The 14,481-nt window shown below is 43.8% G+C and overlaps 1 protein-coding gene across 1 annotated transcript in view; it reads left to right on the top strand.

Annotated features, from left to right (window-relative positions):
• Positions 1-14,481, top strand: part of DNAH2 (dynein axonemal heavy chain 2) — a 96,330-nt gene that overhangs the window by 44,600 nt on the left and 37,249 nt on the right. Inside the window, exons 31-46 of the mRNA XM_014789551.2 lie at positions 1,323-1,540; positions 1,803-1,904; positions 2,245-2,370; positions 2,679-2,789; positions 3,102-3,290; positions 3,729-3,832; positions 3,932-4,121; positions 4,627-4,807; positions 5,548-5,675; positions 6,026-6,178; positions 6,434-6,559; positions 11,808-12,026; positions 12,288-12,405; positions 12,616-12,752; positions 13,315-13,452; positions 13,542-13,700. Of these exons, the coding sequence (XP_014645037.2) occupies positions 1,323-1,540; positions 1,803-1,904; positions 2,245-2,370; positions 2,679-2,789; positions 3,102-3,290; positions 3,729-3,832; positions 3,932-4,121; positions 4,627-4,807; positions 5,548-5,675; positions 6,026-6,178; positions 6,434-6,559; positions 11,808-12,026; positions 12,288-12,405; positions 12,616-12,752; positions 13,315-13,452; positions 13,542-13,700 (2,399 nt within the window). The remainder of the gene's footprint in view (positions 1-1,322; positions 1,541-1,802; positions 1,905-2,244; positions 2,371-2,678; positions 2,790-3,101; positions 3,291-3,728; positions 3,833-3,931; positions 4,122-4,626; positions 4,808-5,547; positions 5,676-6,025; positions 6,179-6,433; positions 6,560-11,807; positions 12,027-12,287; positions 12,406-12,615; positions 12,753-13,314; positions 13,453-13,541; positions 13,701-14,481) is intronic.

Raw genomic sequence — 14,481 nt, 5'->3', positions numbered from 1 at the left:
GACTTTAATTGGTTTATCATATTAACTAGTTTTTATTGTAGACACTTTGGTAAGCATGGGGATAGGGTAAGGGGATGGGGGAGAGATGTACACATAATGAGGCCTGGTTGCTTATGGTAGATTAGGGTAGAGAATCAGTAGGTCAAGTTTGGCAATGGGCACCTAAAATGAGTGTCCTGAGGAGAAGAATTCTGGCAGGGGGTACAGAGGACTTCTTTATTTTGCCTAGGGCCCGTCTAATGATTCTTTATGTTCCCAAGAACTCTGAGTATACACGTCAAAAAAACATAGTTTTACTTATTCTGATAAAATGTAAGTATTAGGTTATGCAAAGTTGAGTGACAACATGCATTTTTTAGAAATATTTGAGATAACTGACAAAATTAAATTTTGTAACAATTTATAAGCAAAGCCATAAAAACAACTATCCCTCTGTTGAACACACAGAACAAATCCATCTTGTCCACTGCTACTGAGTCTCCCTGTGGTCTCCAGGGGCCACACAGGAGTCACTCAAAGGCTCTAACAGCCCATAGACTCTGTACTTGAAGGCCTGCGGGTCACTTGAGGTCAGATTCCAGGACATCCATACTTTCTTCAGAAAGTAGAAACTGGGAAGACAAGGGCATAAACCTAAAGCTTGGAGGAAACTAAGATTATCAAGAACATACAAATGTGAACACATTTTATTTAATATCTCGAATTGTTCTTTGAGGTGGATCTTATTACCATTTTACAAAGAGGTGGTAGTTCACTGAGGTTAATTGACATGCTGAAAAGTGAAAGAGCTGTGATTTGAATGGCCATCTTCTGTCTCTCTGTGTAGTGCTCTTTTTGCTATGTCATGAGGGACACTGGCAGCCCCAGTGGTTGTGGCAGACCTCTTTCATTGTGTGTCTGTGATATGTATTTAAATCTCATGATTTAACCTGTTGGATTCTGTATGTGCAGAACAATCTCTAATTTTCAGAAGCTTTTGGGATGACAAGCAGATCCCCAAGTTCTTTGGTGGAATGGGACTGTTGTTCCAAAGACTGATGGGAGATGTAGTTATATTAATGGGATCATATATGACGTATAATTAATGTATAATGTATAACATGTATAATGTCATATAATGAATACTTAATAATTAATTAATGAAGAGAATGGGATAAGCATGATAGAGTGACTGGGGACACTTTTCTGCTTCCAAAAACCATTATGGCAATCTGTACCCCAACATTTAAGAGCTAGCAAAGTGGATATAGTTGGAGATTCTAGATCTACTCAGGGCAATGGTAAAAGGGCCATCAAATGTCATTCATTGCTCTTCTTCCCAGGCCTCCTGGACATATTGATAGAAATGAACACAATCCTAGAAGACATTCAGAAGTCTCTGGATATGTATTTGGAGACCAAGCGCCATATTTTCCCCCGCTTCTACTTCTTGTCCAATGATGACCTCCTGGAGATTCTGGGCCAGTCCCGCAACCCAGAGGCTGTGCAGCCACACCTCAAGAAATGCTTTGACAACATCAAATTGCTGAGAATGCAGAAGGTCAATAGAGGTGGCCATGAGGGGATGGAGGGCAGAGGAGGGATGGTGATGTCAAGGTATTTAAGGCCTTGGAGGAGATCATGCCCTCCCAACAGAAGAGGGATATTAATGATTCTGAATTATCTGGGATAGAACTTTTTAGAATTGGTAATATTGAGGGGAGGAGAGATAAGCAAAAATTACCCACGAAGGGCTCAAATACCTTCTAGGTTAATACCAGGAGTGGGCAGGCCAGGCCAGTAATAGCTTCTTGTTTCCACAGCTCGGGGGGCCCAGCAGCAAATGGGAAGCTGTGGGAATGTTCTCAGGTGACGGCGAGTATATTGATTTCCTCCACACAGTACTTTTAGAAGGGCCTGTGGAGGTGAGTTGTGGCAAGGGTCTAAGAATCAAGCTGATTCTTCTTTCTATTAGAAAGTTTGCTTGGCTCTGTGAGGAGAGAACCTCTCTGTGAGGGGACATTAGTCACTTTTTGCCCTCCCACCTGCCATTCCTGAAAATTCTAACCCCTACCCTCAACCTGAAAGTCAGACAGTCTGCCCCATAGCCTCCATTTCCTTAGGGACCCAAGCCAGCTGCTGCCCGGTTCCTGCTTTTCTCTTGTGCCCAAAGTCCTGAAGTCCTGTTTCCTAACCACCTTCCCTCTGGGGAGTCTTGTCTCTGTCCCTGAGGCTGAGCCATTCTGTTCTCTCACCTCCCTCCAGTCTTGGCTTGGAGATGTGGAGCGGACCATGAAGGTGACCCTACGAGACCTTCTCCGGAACTGCCGCCTGGCCCTCAAGAAGTTTCTTAACAAGAGGGACAAATGGGTGAAGGAGTGGGCTGGCCAGGTGAGCTGAGGTCAATAGAAATGAGGGAACAAGAAAGACAGAGCTGAAAGGGAGCAGCATGTGTAAAGACAGAGTCTTGAGTCTCACAAAACGCAGGTTTCTTGCCCCTGTTCTGGGCTGTGGCCCTGGACCCCTGCATGCTGGACCCTTAGCTCCTGACCTTAGGCCTGTGCCTCATCCTTCAGAGCGGACTAGGCATATTGAGAGAGGAATACACCTGGTCCTGGAGGAAGCTGGGATTTGGGAGCTAGGCTGTGTGGGCGGCTAGAGTTCAGGGCTTTGGAATACAGCCTCCACACTTGCCTCAGGTGGTGATCACTGCCAGTCAGATCCAGTGGACAGCTGACGTCACCAAGTGCCTGCTGACAGCTAAGGAGCGAGGAGACAAGAAAATCCTCAAGGTCATGAAGAAGAAGCAGGTGGGGAACCCTATAAGTATGGGATAGGCCTGGAATTAGAGTTGGAGGGAGAGAGGTGATAAAGGGGAGTCAGAATTAGAGGTGAGCTGGTGGGAAAGGGTCAGAATGTGGGTGCTTTATGGTAGAAGTCCAATGAGGAAAGATTGGATGGATTAGAAGTGCGTTTTCCTGTGCTGATGTTGGGGGTCAGAAGTTACAGCGGGGTTGGGATTAGCCTTGGGGTTGAAAGTTGTGTTAGGCTGGGATGAGGTGTGATTGGGATTTGGTTGCACTTCTCCATCCACTCTCTTCCCCTACCGCCTCATTCCACAGGTGTCAATACTGAATAAGTATTCAGAAGCTATCAGAGGGAACTTGACCAAGATCATGCGGCTTAAAATCGTGGCTCTGGTGACGATAGAAATTCATGCCCGGGATGTGTTGGAGAAGCTTTATAAGAGTGGCCTTATGGATGTCAATTCCTTTGACTGGCTCAGCCAACTGCGCTTCTACTGGGAGAAGGTGCAGATGGGCCAGCTCCCCACTCTCATACCCTAAACGCAATCCTAATGATTTAATTAAACTCATGCTCTCTAAGTACAGTAATATCCTAACCCAACCCTTAGTGCTATCACAGTACCCTAATCCAGTTCTTAACTCTATCTCAAATCTCCCAAATCAGGAGTGGCAAATCATTTTTCCAGTCAGTGCTCACTATGGGTGTCACTTTACTGGGACTCAGAAAGACACCAGGCAGCTGCTGCAATGGATTGGGGTGGACATGCAATATGAAACCCATCTTCTATCTCGGCCATAAATCCTTCCGTCCTTCTAACTCTAAACTGAACCCCTAATCTAACTGCAACCTCCCTGCCACCTCCAGTCCTCCTCTCCATCATTGCCTCAGCTCTAACTCTTCCTCCAAGCCCACCTCTCTCTTACTCTGCCCTGTTTCCCCAGGATCTCGACGACTGTATGATCCGCCAGACCAACACACAATTCCAGTATGGTTATGAGTACTTGGGTAACTCTGGCCGGCTTGTCATCACCCCCCTGACAGACAGGTCGGCTGTTTGGGATGAACAAGGTGGTTGGTGTGGGGGCAGCAAATGCTGAATGAAGGCTTCCAGAAGTCTGACTTGAGTCCTGTCCTCAATTCTCAGGTGTTACATGACACTGACCACAGCATTGCACCTGCATCGAGGGGGCTCCCCCAAAGGTCCTGCTGGCACGGGAAAGACCGAGACCGTCAAGGACCTGGGCAAGGCCCTTGGCATATATGTCATCGTGGTCAACTGTTCCGAGGGCCTGGACTATAAGTCCATGGGCCGAATGTACTCAGGACTGGCCCAGGTCAGTATCCTGCCACCCTGTCCCAGAGGCCCCTTAAATATCTTTTAGTCCCAGAAAATCATCTGAAACCCACATCTGCTTCAGTGCTTTGTAACTTACAACATTCATCACCCCAGTTAGTTTTTATAATTGAGGAAGTCCCTGTACCTCCCTGAGCTTCACTTTGCTTATTTGTCATATCAGAAAATTACGTAAGGATTAAATAAGATAATGCATGTAAACTGGTGCATAATAGGCACTCAGTGCTCACAAGTTCCCTCTCCCAGTCTCTCTCCAACTCACACCTTTTCTAGCATTCCCCCAGATTGTCCCTGTGTGATGGAAAGTTCTGGCCGGAAACTACAACAGTGCTACGCTAGCCCCACCCCACTGCCCCCTGCCACTTTTTGGAGGCCGCCATACCTATCAAAACATTTCAGGAAGGATATGTTAGTCACAGTTTCTAGTTTCTCCCAGTCTAGGGGTACTCCTCTTGCTCCCAGCAGCTCTGTCTCCCACCCTACAGACAGGGGCCTGGGGCTGCTTTGATGAGTTTAACCGCATCAACATCGAGGTGCTGTCGGTGGTGGCCCAGCAGATCCTGTCGATCCTATCCGCCCTGGCTGCCAGCCTCACCCGCTTCCATTTTGAGGGCTTTGAAATAAACCTGGTGTGGTCCTGTGGGATCTTCATCACCATGAATCCTGGTAAGGGCCAGGGAGTAGATGGGGCTCCTGGGGGAACAACTGAGTGTCCAGGGCAAATAACTGTGCATCCTCCCCTTCCCCCTTCCAAGCCAGTGTATTTAGCCAAGTGAAATGTGGCTAAGACAACAAAGTGTGAGAGAAGGATAAACATACAACTTTCTGGGAGAAGGGGAGGCAATCTTACTATTCTCTAAAGGGATTAATAACCACTTATGTGTATATATATATAGCCCTAGTCTTTTAAGGTACTTAGCTATCTTCTCCCATTGGGCTAGCTCCCAGAGTGCTGGTCTGTCTGCCATGCCTTTTGCAGAATGAGAGACTCTCCCCAAAGTGCAGGGCCTTGGGTCTCTCATTGCTGTTCCCTAGGAACAGCACTGGGGGAAGGGTCTAGGAGAAAACAGGAAAGGTTTGGGTACTGAAAGAATCAGAGAAACAGCTGTGATTTCTATTAGGACTGATGTGAGTTATACATGGAACTTGGAGAAATGGGAAATTTACAGCTCTGCCATTTGAGTTTGAAACAGGGCCACACAGAAAGTAAGGAAAGGACCAGAGATAGGGAAGAAGAGCAAAGTGGTACAGGAAGAGCCAGGGCTGAGATGAGAAAGGAAGAGATCTTGGAGTTGGAGATGGGGAGAAAGTTAGGGATGGAGCTAGGGTTGGAGAACACGGGATTGATTGGGAAGTGGGCCCTTGGGAAGCAGTATGGATTCTAAATAAATGGCATTGTTTTCTAGGCTATGCTGGTCGCACAGAGCTTCCTGATAATCTTAAATCCATGTTCCGTCCAATAGCCATGGTGGTGCCTGATTCTACTCTTATTGCAGAAATCATTCTCTTTGGGGAGGGCTTTGGCAACTGCAAGGTATTCCGATAATCTCTTTTCTCTAATTATTTTATTTCCCTTTCATGGTTATTCCCTGGACAGACCAACTCCCTGAAGGCCTCACAATCAGCTTATCCTACAAAGAATGTATACTGCTGTCTGTAGGATATGGAAGCAGAAGAATTCAGAGGAGGGAGGTCTCCCCTCTCTGATGCCACTAATCCATGATGGCACGATTCACAAGATCTTCTCTTTAGGATTGCCCATAGAGCACCTCCTAGCTGTTTCAAATCCCAGGACCTAGCTTCCTATATCCATAACTGTCCCTAGATGAAGCACAGGGATTTGTGGGGAGACAGGTTGTTTCCTCCTCTGTTTCGGTTCCCCAGATTCTGGCCAAGAAGGTATACACGCTTTACTCGCTGGCTGTGCAGCAGCTCTCCAGACAGGACCATTATGACTTCGGCCTGCGTGCCCTCACCTCCCTTCTGCGCTATGCTGGCAAGAAGCGCCGCCTGCAGCCAGATCTGTCTGATGAAGAGGTAGATCAAGGACACAGCCCTTGGACCTTAACCTCCACTGTCACTGGTCCTATGCATCTTCACTCAAGTTTTTGAGATCCTTTCTTTCCCCAGATTGGGATTCCCACCCTTCTGCCTATCTATCGTATTGTTAAAGACTAGCTCAGGTGTAGCCATTGTTCTTGGCTCTTGTCTCTCACCCCTTTGGAGAGGAAGGCCCTAGTGTGTACCAGGCCCTGGCTTCTCAAGCCTGAGTCTCTGTCTTTTCCCGTTTAGGTGTTGCTTCTCTCAATGAGAGATATGAACATTGCCAAGCTAACTTCAGTCGACGTGCCACTATTCAATGCCATCGTGCAAGATCTATTCCCCAGCATTGAGCTGCCTGTCATTGACTATGGCAAGGTATTTGTTCTTTAATACCCTTCCTGACAATCTGTGTGAATGTGGGTCCAGGAACAGGACATTTGGTTTCCAGACCTTGTTCTGCTATTCACGAGGCTGTGACTTTTTGCAAGACAGTTGGCCTCTCTTAGGCCAACTTATCTATAAAATGATATAGACCTATTCAAGCGTTCTACTCTCCCACCACAACTCCCTACCTCTCGACTCACCAGCTCAAGTGCTTCCACTCATCAGTTCTTTGACTTTATTGAGCTCTCTCATCCATTGCCCTTTCTACTTTCTTTATACCAATCAACCCTTTCCTGCCTCTACTTCTCTCCTCATTCAGGGATTTTTGAGAAGAGACTGCTAGGAACTGTTTGATATGTGAGAGCAGTGGAATGGAAGGGGTGGAGGAGGAAGATTTTAGAAAGTATAGAAATTTCCTTCTCTGGCAGTATGGTAGTTTAGGTACACTGAATGATCCTTTCAGTTGAAACCACTAAAATACTGGATAAAAAATATAAAAATACATCTTTGTAAATGCATTGCTATGCTGGCAAGAAAGAAGGAATTCTGGGATGAGGAGGGAGAGTAAAAGCAGAGAGATAAGTGAGTGCCAAAGCTGGCTTTCTTCCTGAAAATTTTTGTTGAATTTAAGGCACTGGGGATAGGAGATAAAGCAGCCCAAGTTTGGAGGTACAGTAAAAAACCCAGTCCTGCATAAATTGCAGTCCACAAGGGAAACATCCTCAGTAAATAGGAAAATGAGAAACCCACCATTGAGAAGGGTCCATACAGTAAAGAAACTTGCTTGTCTTGACCTCCAGTGATGGGAGGAGGGGACAAAATCTCCTTTGAGATTTCCTAACCACAAGCCACTCATGTGGTCCATGGTCATAATTTATTCTACTGTGTAATCCCCCAAAATCTCAAATTTAGAAGTTAATTTTAAGTAGTTCCAGGTTGTTAGTGCTTCCCCCAGGTGACTGGCAGAAGCAAATGCAAATTATTTCTGGAAGATTGAAACTTCAACTTAAGCCTCAAAGAATTCTCATAAAAGTCCAAGATAAAAGTCCAAGAAAATGAGCAGCTCCTGGTCAAAATTCACAAAACACACAAGAAAATGAGACATCATGAATGGAAGGCTGAAGAATAACAGAATAGCTGAATTAGATCCACAAAGACTTCAGATATTGAAAATAATCAGCACAGAATTAAAAAATAACTAAATTAATATGTTTAAAAAATAAAAGAGAAGCTTGAAACTATGAGTCAGGACCAAGAGACTTCTAAACAAAATAGATTTGAAAAGAACCAATAGAATTTCTGTTAATGAAGAAATGTTATAATTGAAATTAAAAACAACAACAACAGGACTTCCAGGTAAAGAAGGTGGATTAAAAACAATTTTGTTTCCTTTTGAGAATCCATTACAACTACTCTAAAGAGATACCCAAAAGGATGGGGAGAATGGAAGAGGAGATAACGACAAAAATTTTCGACATAGGAAACAAATGAATAAGTTGTGACTTACTTAGCAAACCTGGGAGGCCTGGACGTGGGGGAAATTGAAAGGCAATTCTAAAAGGCTAAGCATTTGTGGAATTAGGTACCTCTGTTAGTAGGGAGTAGTGGGAAGAGTAAAGGAGGTGTAGCTAAAACAAGGAGGAGTGGAGGCAAACTGTCTTGGAAGCCGTTAGATCTCTAGATCTCCCCTTCTCTTTGACCCTGGATGACCATGCCTCTCCCACTTTGGCAGAAGACTAGAGTGTAAAATAGCAGTCTCTGGTCTGGGGGATACTGGGTATAGTTGAAAGCAGGAGTAAACTCTATTAAAAATGAGGGTTAAGTGAATGTTTACACATTAAATGCTGAAGCCTTAGTCTTCTTTCATCTCTGCTCCCAGAATTCAGCAGCCAGAGAGGAAATTGGAAGCATTCTCTCTGGGGAATCTGTCTGGCCCAAGAGGAATAACCAAAACATCGACAATGGAAACTTCCCAACGAAAGTCCCAGATAAATTATCTATAGGGACACTTGCAGTCTCACAGACTCACAGCCCCACTCACACACTCAGAGCTTCCATTCAGCTTTTTAGTCCTCAACCCTTGTATATGAGCAGAAAACCAAGACTCACCACACATCTGAGAAAAGACTCTAACATGAAAGCAGCCAAAACAAATAGGAAAAAGAAAATTGGAGAAAATAGATAATGCAGAGAGAAAAAAAGTTTTTAAAAAAAATCTATCATTAGTATTCTTAAAGAGAAGATTAAGATATTGTATCCATGAAATACTAATGAAATGCTATTAAGAAAGATATATTCCATAGGATAGAGCAGGCAAAGGGGGAAAGAGATGAGATTTAAGAGTCCGTCTAGGAAAGACAATATCCAAATAATAGGAGTTCCAAGAAGTAGAAACAGAGAAAATGGAGGGGGGCAGGATGAATAATGAAACAATTCAAGAAGAATCCCCAGAACTGAAGGATCTCTTTCCAAAATGGAAGGATCCATAAGTGCATGACACATGGATAAAATAAATCATTACCAAGGCCATCATTGCGAAATTTTAAAACACCGGGAAAAGGATAGGATTTAACAAGCCTCCAAATAGGGAGGAAAAAAAGAGAGGTGACATGCAAAAAAACAAGAATTATAATGTTGGACTTCTCAATAGCAATATTGAATCTATAAACAATGGAGCAGCCTTCAACATTCTGAGGGAAAATTATTTCCAAGCTCAAATTCTATACCCAGCTAACCTGTCATGTAGGAGGCTAGCTCAGAGACATTTCAGACATGCAGACTCTCAAAGAAAAAACCACCTCCAATATATCCTTTCTTAGAAAGCTACTAGAGAATATGCTCTCCTAAAATGTGGGAGCGTACCAAGAAAAAGGAAAATACAGGACACAGGATGATGGTTATGCACCAGACAAAAACAGAAGCCAATCCAGATTGGAGCAAATCTGAAGGCTTCAGGAAGACTTCTTTTTCCCTCCCCCCGCAAAGCCCCAGTAGATAGTTGTATGTCATAGTTGCACATCCTTCTAGTTGCTGTATGTATGCAGCCTCAGCATGGCCAGAAAAGCGGTGCGTTGGTGCATGCCTGGGATCTGAACCCCGGCCGCCAGTAGCAGAGCACACACACTTAACCGCTAAGCCACAGGGCCGGCCCTAGGAAGACTTCTTTAAGAAGAAGAAATTGATACTTGATGTGTATAAATGTTTTGAGAGATTTAGTCAACTGGCAAAGTTTGGAGTTGCATAGAGATACGTACATTAAAAACTAAGCAAATAAAAACTACAGCAACTATTAGCTCCTAGGGAAAACAAAAAAGTTATGCAGAAAAGGAAAAAGAATCATACATTGAATAGTACACATTGTTATACTAATATTGAATAGTGTTTACAAGAGACACACCAAAAACATAAAGACAAAGCGTTGCAAGTCAAAGAATAGAAAAAGATAAATCAGGCAAATACTAATCAAAAGAAAACTGGGATAGCAATAACAGACAACATCAATTTTAAGGCAAAAAGCATTGCTAGAAATAAAGAGGGTCACTTCATAATAATAAAAGGTTCAGTTCACCAGGAAGTTATAATAATTCTAAATTTGGATGCACCTAATAATATAGCCTGAAAATAAATAGGGCAAAATTTTGCATAATTATAAGGAGAAATAGACAAATCTACTATCATAGCGGAGATCTTATCATCTCTCAGTGAGTGATAGACCAAGCAGACTAAAAATCAGTTAGAATATAAAAGATTTGAACAACACAATCTTGATTTAATAGACATCTATAGCAATTGCACTCAATAACTGAAGAATAACCATTTTTTTAAAGCACTCATAGAATATTTAGGAAAAGCGACGATGTAAAGGCCACAAATCTGCCTCAAAAATTTCAAAGGAATTTATTTAGAACACATTTTCTGATCACAATGGTAACTCTACTGATATCAGGCAAAGTAGAGTTTATGGTAAAGGGCGACATTTAATAATGACAAAAGTGCCAATGCACAGAAAGACAACAATTCTAAATTTGTATGCACTTATAGCTACAAAATACATAAAACAAAATTGACAGAACTAAAAGAAGAAATAGATAAATCCACAACCCTAGTGAGAAATCTTGACATACTTCACTCACAAATTGATAAAGCAAGCATACCAAAAACTCCATAAAGATACAGATCTGAATGCTTTTAACAGATTTGACCTGACACATATAGAACATTGCAGGTAACAATTGCAGATACATGTTCACCTCAAGTACACATGGAACATTTACTAAAATTGACCATATGCTGGGTTATGAAGTATAAGTCTCATAAATTTAAAATGATTGAAATTATACAGAGGATGATCTCTGACCACAATAGATTAAGCTAGAAATCAATAACAAAATAGAAAAAGCCTGAATATTTTGAAATTAGGCAATACAATTCTACATAACTCATGGGTCAAAGAAGAAAGTAGAGAATATTTTAAACTGAATAAATACAAATTGTGATGTACTAAACTTGTGGCATGATGCACACAAGCAAACATACTAATAAAACTAATTGTGAGAAGGAAGGAGATAGTAGTGGTGAGGCCTCTTAGTGGTGTTTGAGAGATACAAGTAAAGATCTTGCATCTATTTGAACTTATTTGGTTGCATTGGCTGTGTGTTTAAAAATAGCACACTATTCTGGGACTGATCCATATGGTCATGATTCTATAAGCATTACTTTTTAACTTAGGTGATGATTTGTTTAATGTCTGGCTCTCCCACTAGACTGTGAGCTCTGCAATAGGATGGACTCTGCTTTGTTCTCAGCACCCAGCACACTGCTTGGCACATTCTGTAGAGGCTTAGTAAATATTTGTTCAATAACATTAGAAAAAACATGTAGAGCTTTGTGTCAGATGTTATGTTTTATGTTAACTATCTTATCTAATACAACAGCCTTATGAGGAAAGCATCATCATTGCTCCCATTTAACAGATGAGGAAAGCGAGGCTAAGAGAAGTAACCTACTTAGGTTCACATAGCTGAAAGCTGGAGACCCAGGTTGGCTGATTCCAGAGCCCACTCTCTTAACTCTGCAGTTGGCCAGCTTCCCAGGGAATGAACAATTGCCAGAGTGCAAAGGGCCCTGGTGCCATTTTCAACAGTTTGAACATTAACTTCCCAGGCATTGAGGAGGTTTTGAAGGCCCTTTACAGGCCTAATCCTTTTTCTTCTCCTTCCTTTATTTTCCCTTCACTCAGCTGCGGGAGACCATTGAGCAGGAGATTCGAGATATGGGCCTGCAGACCACAGCATTCACCCTCACCAAGGTTATCCAGTTGTATGAAACCAAGAACTCCCGCCACTCTACCATGATCGTGGGCTGCACGGGCAGCGGCAAGACTGCCTCATGGCGAATTCTTCAGTCCTCCTTGTCCTCCCTATGCCGAGCTGGAGACCCCAACTTCAACGTTGTTAGAGTACGGAGTCAGGACCATGAAGCCAGTGGCAGAGACTTGAGTATCAGGAGGACAGTGGAGGCTGGGGCAAGAATGCGTAGATGTCAGGGAGGGCAGTGCAGACCCGGGGGGTAGGGCCTGGATCTGGGGAGGCCTGGGAGAGAGGAGAGAGAGAAGGGGCAAAAACAAATACTAGAAATAAAGGGAGGCTGGAAATAAAAGGAGATGTTTGGGATTTGTGTCCTCCAGCAGCTCAAAAACCCCTTTCTGTGTCATTTTTAGGAGTTCCCTTTGAACCCTAAGGCCCTGTCCCTTGGCGAGCTGTATGGGGAATATGACCTCAACACTAACGAATGGACAGATGGCGTCCTGTCCAGTGTCATGCGGACGGCATGTACAGGTACCCAAAGGATCAGGGGGCAGGGAGAGCAGATGCCTGAATCTCCTAAGGGGGTGGGTAGTCTGGGGATAGAAAGCTCAAATTTGGGATAAAAATGTTTGGGGGACACCGAGATACAAGCAAGCATCTGCTTGCGTCTCTGAGGAGATGAGTGGGGAGGGAGGCCTGGGTGAGAGGCTCCTGGTTTCCTTATCATCCACCTTCTACTAGATGAGAAACCCGATGAGAAGTGGATCCTTTTCGATGGCCCTGTGGACACACTGTGGATTGAGAGCATGAACTCTGTCATGGACGATAACAAAGTGTTGACCCTCATCAACGGAGAGCGCATCGCCATGCCTGAGCAGGTACAGGGGTGCGCTGACTACTGAGGCCCTGCAGGTTGGAAACTGGAGGGCCTGAGGTAGGGCTAAGGGGAAGAGCACTGGAATCCTAAGAGAAGAGTAAATTCTACGAGAGGGAGCTGAGGAGGAGGAGGATGCCTGGATTCAGGGAAACCTGTGACTGAAGAAAAAAATGCCTTGTCTACCATGGATGTTGAGAACAATTGTACTAGGAAGCCCTGTGTAGACTGAGGCAGCCCTCCTCAGCCTCATTTCCCCTGACATATGCGGGATGACCTTCACTTGTGTACCCAGGGTTATGAATTCATGGGCTGTAAAGCACACCCTTTTCCAACCACTCAAACAATGCAAGTAAGAGAGTGATTTTTCATGAGGATATCTTTGAATAAGCTCTAATTTCTTTTAAAAAGCAAATCATTTGTAAAGCTTAGATCTTTATTCATGCTGTCATACACTTAGTACTTGGTAGAGACACCTTGGGGCATCAGAGTTCTGGGTGTTTTTATTATTATTGATGGGGGCAGGGAGGAGGGAAAGATGAGATTCTGACAAAGTATATCCTTAGGTGTCTCTCCTGTTCGAAGTGGAGAACTTGGCAGTGGCCTCTCCAGCCACTGTGTCTCGCTGCGGGATGGTCTACACTGACTATGTTGATCTGGGCTGGAAGCCCTATGTTCAGTCATGGCTAGAGAAGAGGCCAAAGGTATGAAGGGAAATGAGGAGAGGGAAAGTAACCTGCGTGGCCTATGGGACACAAGAATGAATAAAGAGCCCCTTCTTATTCAACTCCAGGTTGAGGCAGAGCCCCTGCAGCGCATGTTCGAAAAGTTCATCAACAAGATGCTGACCTTCAAGAAGGACAACTGCAACGAGCCAGTGCCCCTCCCTGAATACAGTGGAATCATCTCCCTCTGCAAGCTGTACTCGGCCCTGGCCACGCCAGAGAATGGGGTAAGTGGAGACCAGAGCAGGGCCAGGGCAGGAAGGGCTCATGACCTCCCGGGGACAGCTTCAGGGAAACGGTGTGTCTGAGACACGATTTGAACACCAGGTGTGAGTGGAGCAGAGACTCCAAGGGGAGGCCTCACCAACCATGGAGGCAGCGAGGGATGTGTGTGTGTGTGTGTGTGTGTGTGTGTGTGCGCGCGCGCGCGCGCGTGCATGTGCATCCTCACTGGAAGGCCAGACTAAGAACTCTAAATTGGATATAGTACACAATGGGTCTCACTATAATTTCCTACACATATTTTGGGAGCTGAGGATAGTTCATTTGGTTCCTCATTTCTCCATCCCTTCAAAAAATAAATATTGAGTCTTGGTATACGTGAGGCCTTGGGATACCATTTCTTCTGGAAGGAGCCCTCAGCCTAATCTGATGAAGGGTTTTAGAAATTTTCAGATTAATTGATACTTAAGAAAAATTTTGTTCAGTTTATAATTATGGAGTAAGGACCAAAATTGGATATTTTCTCTTGAGATTAAATCACTGCCTAGAAATGGTTTGTATTGTTTTTAAAGACATTGCTGGATAATTAAACTGTTACTATATTAAAGTTATATAACACTTAAGATCTATAACAGTATATGTCATTCCTGGTACAGTTAATATACGTTAAAACTGTGTAGATGAACTTACAAGGTAACATATAGGAAAAGGACAATAATTTAGTGTCAGGGGCACCCAGGTGCTAAGGAAGACAGGCCAAGTCGGGGGCTCATCAGAGGGGGAAGA

This window comes from Ceratotherium simum, chromosome 16, assembly GCF_057802395.1.
Source record: "Ceratotherium simum simum isolate JZ-2026a chromosome 16, ASM5780239v1, whole genome shotgun sequence".
Classification (NCBI taxonomy): domain Eukaryota; kingdom Metazoa; phylum Chordata; class Mammalia; order Perissodactyla; family Rhinocerotidae; genus Ceratotherium; species Ceratotherium simum.
This window is presented reverse-complemented; position numbering and strand designations above follow the sequence as displayed.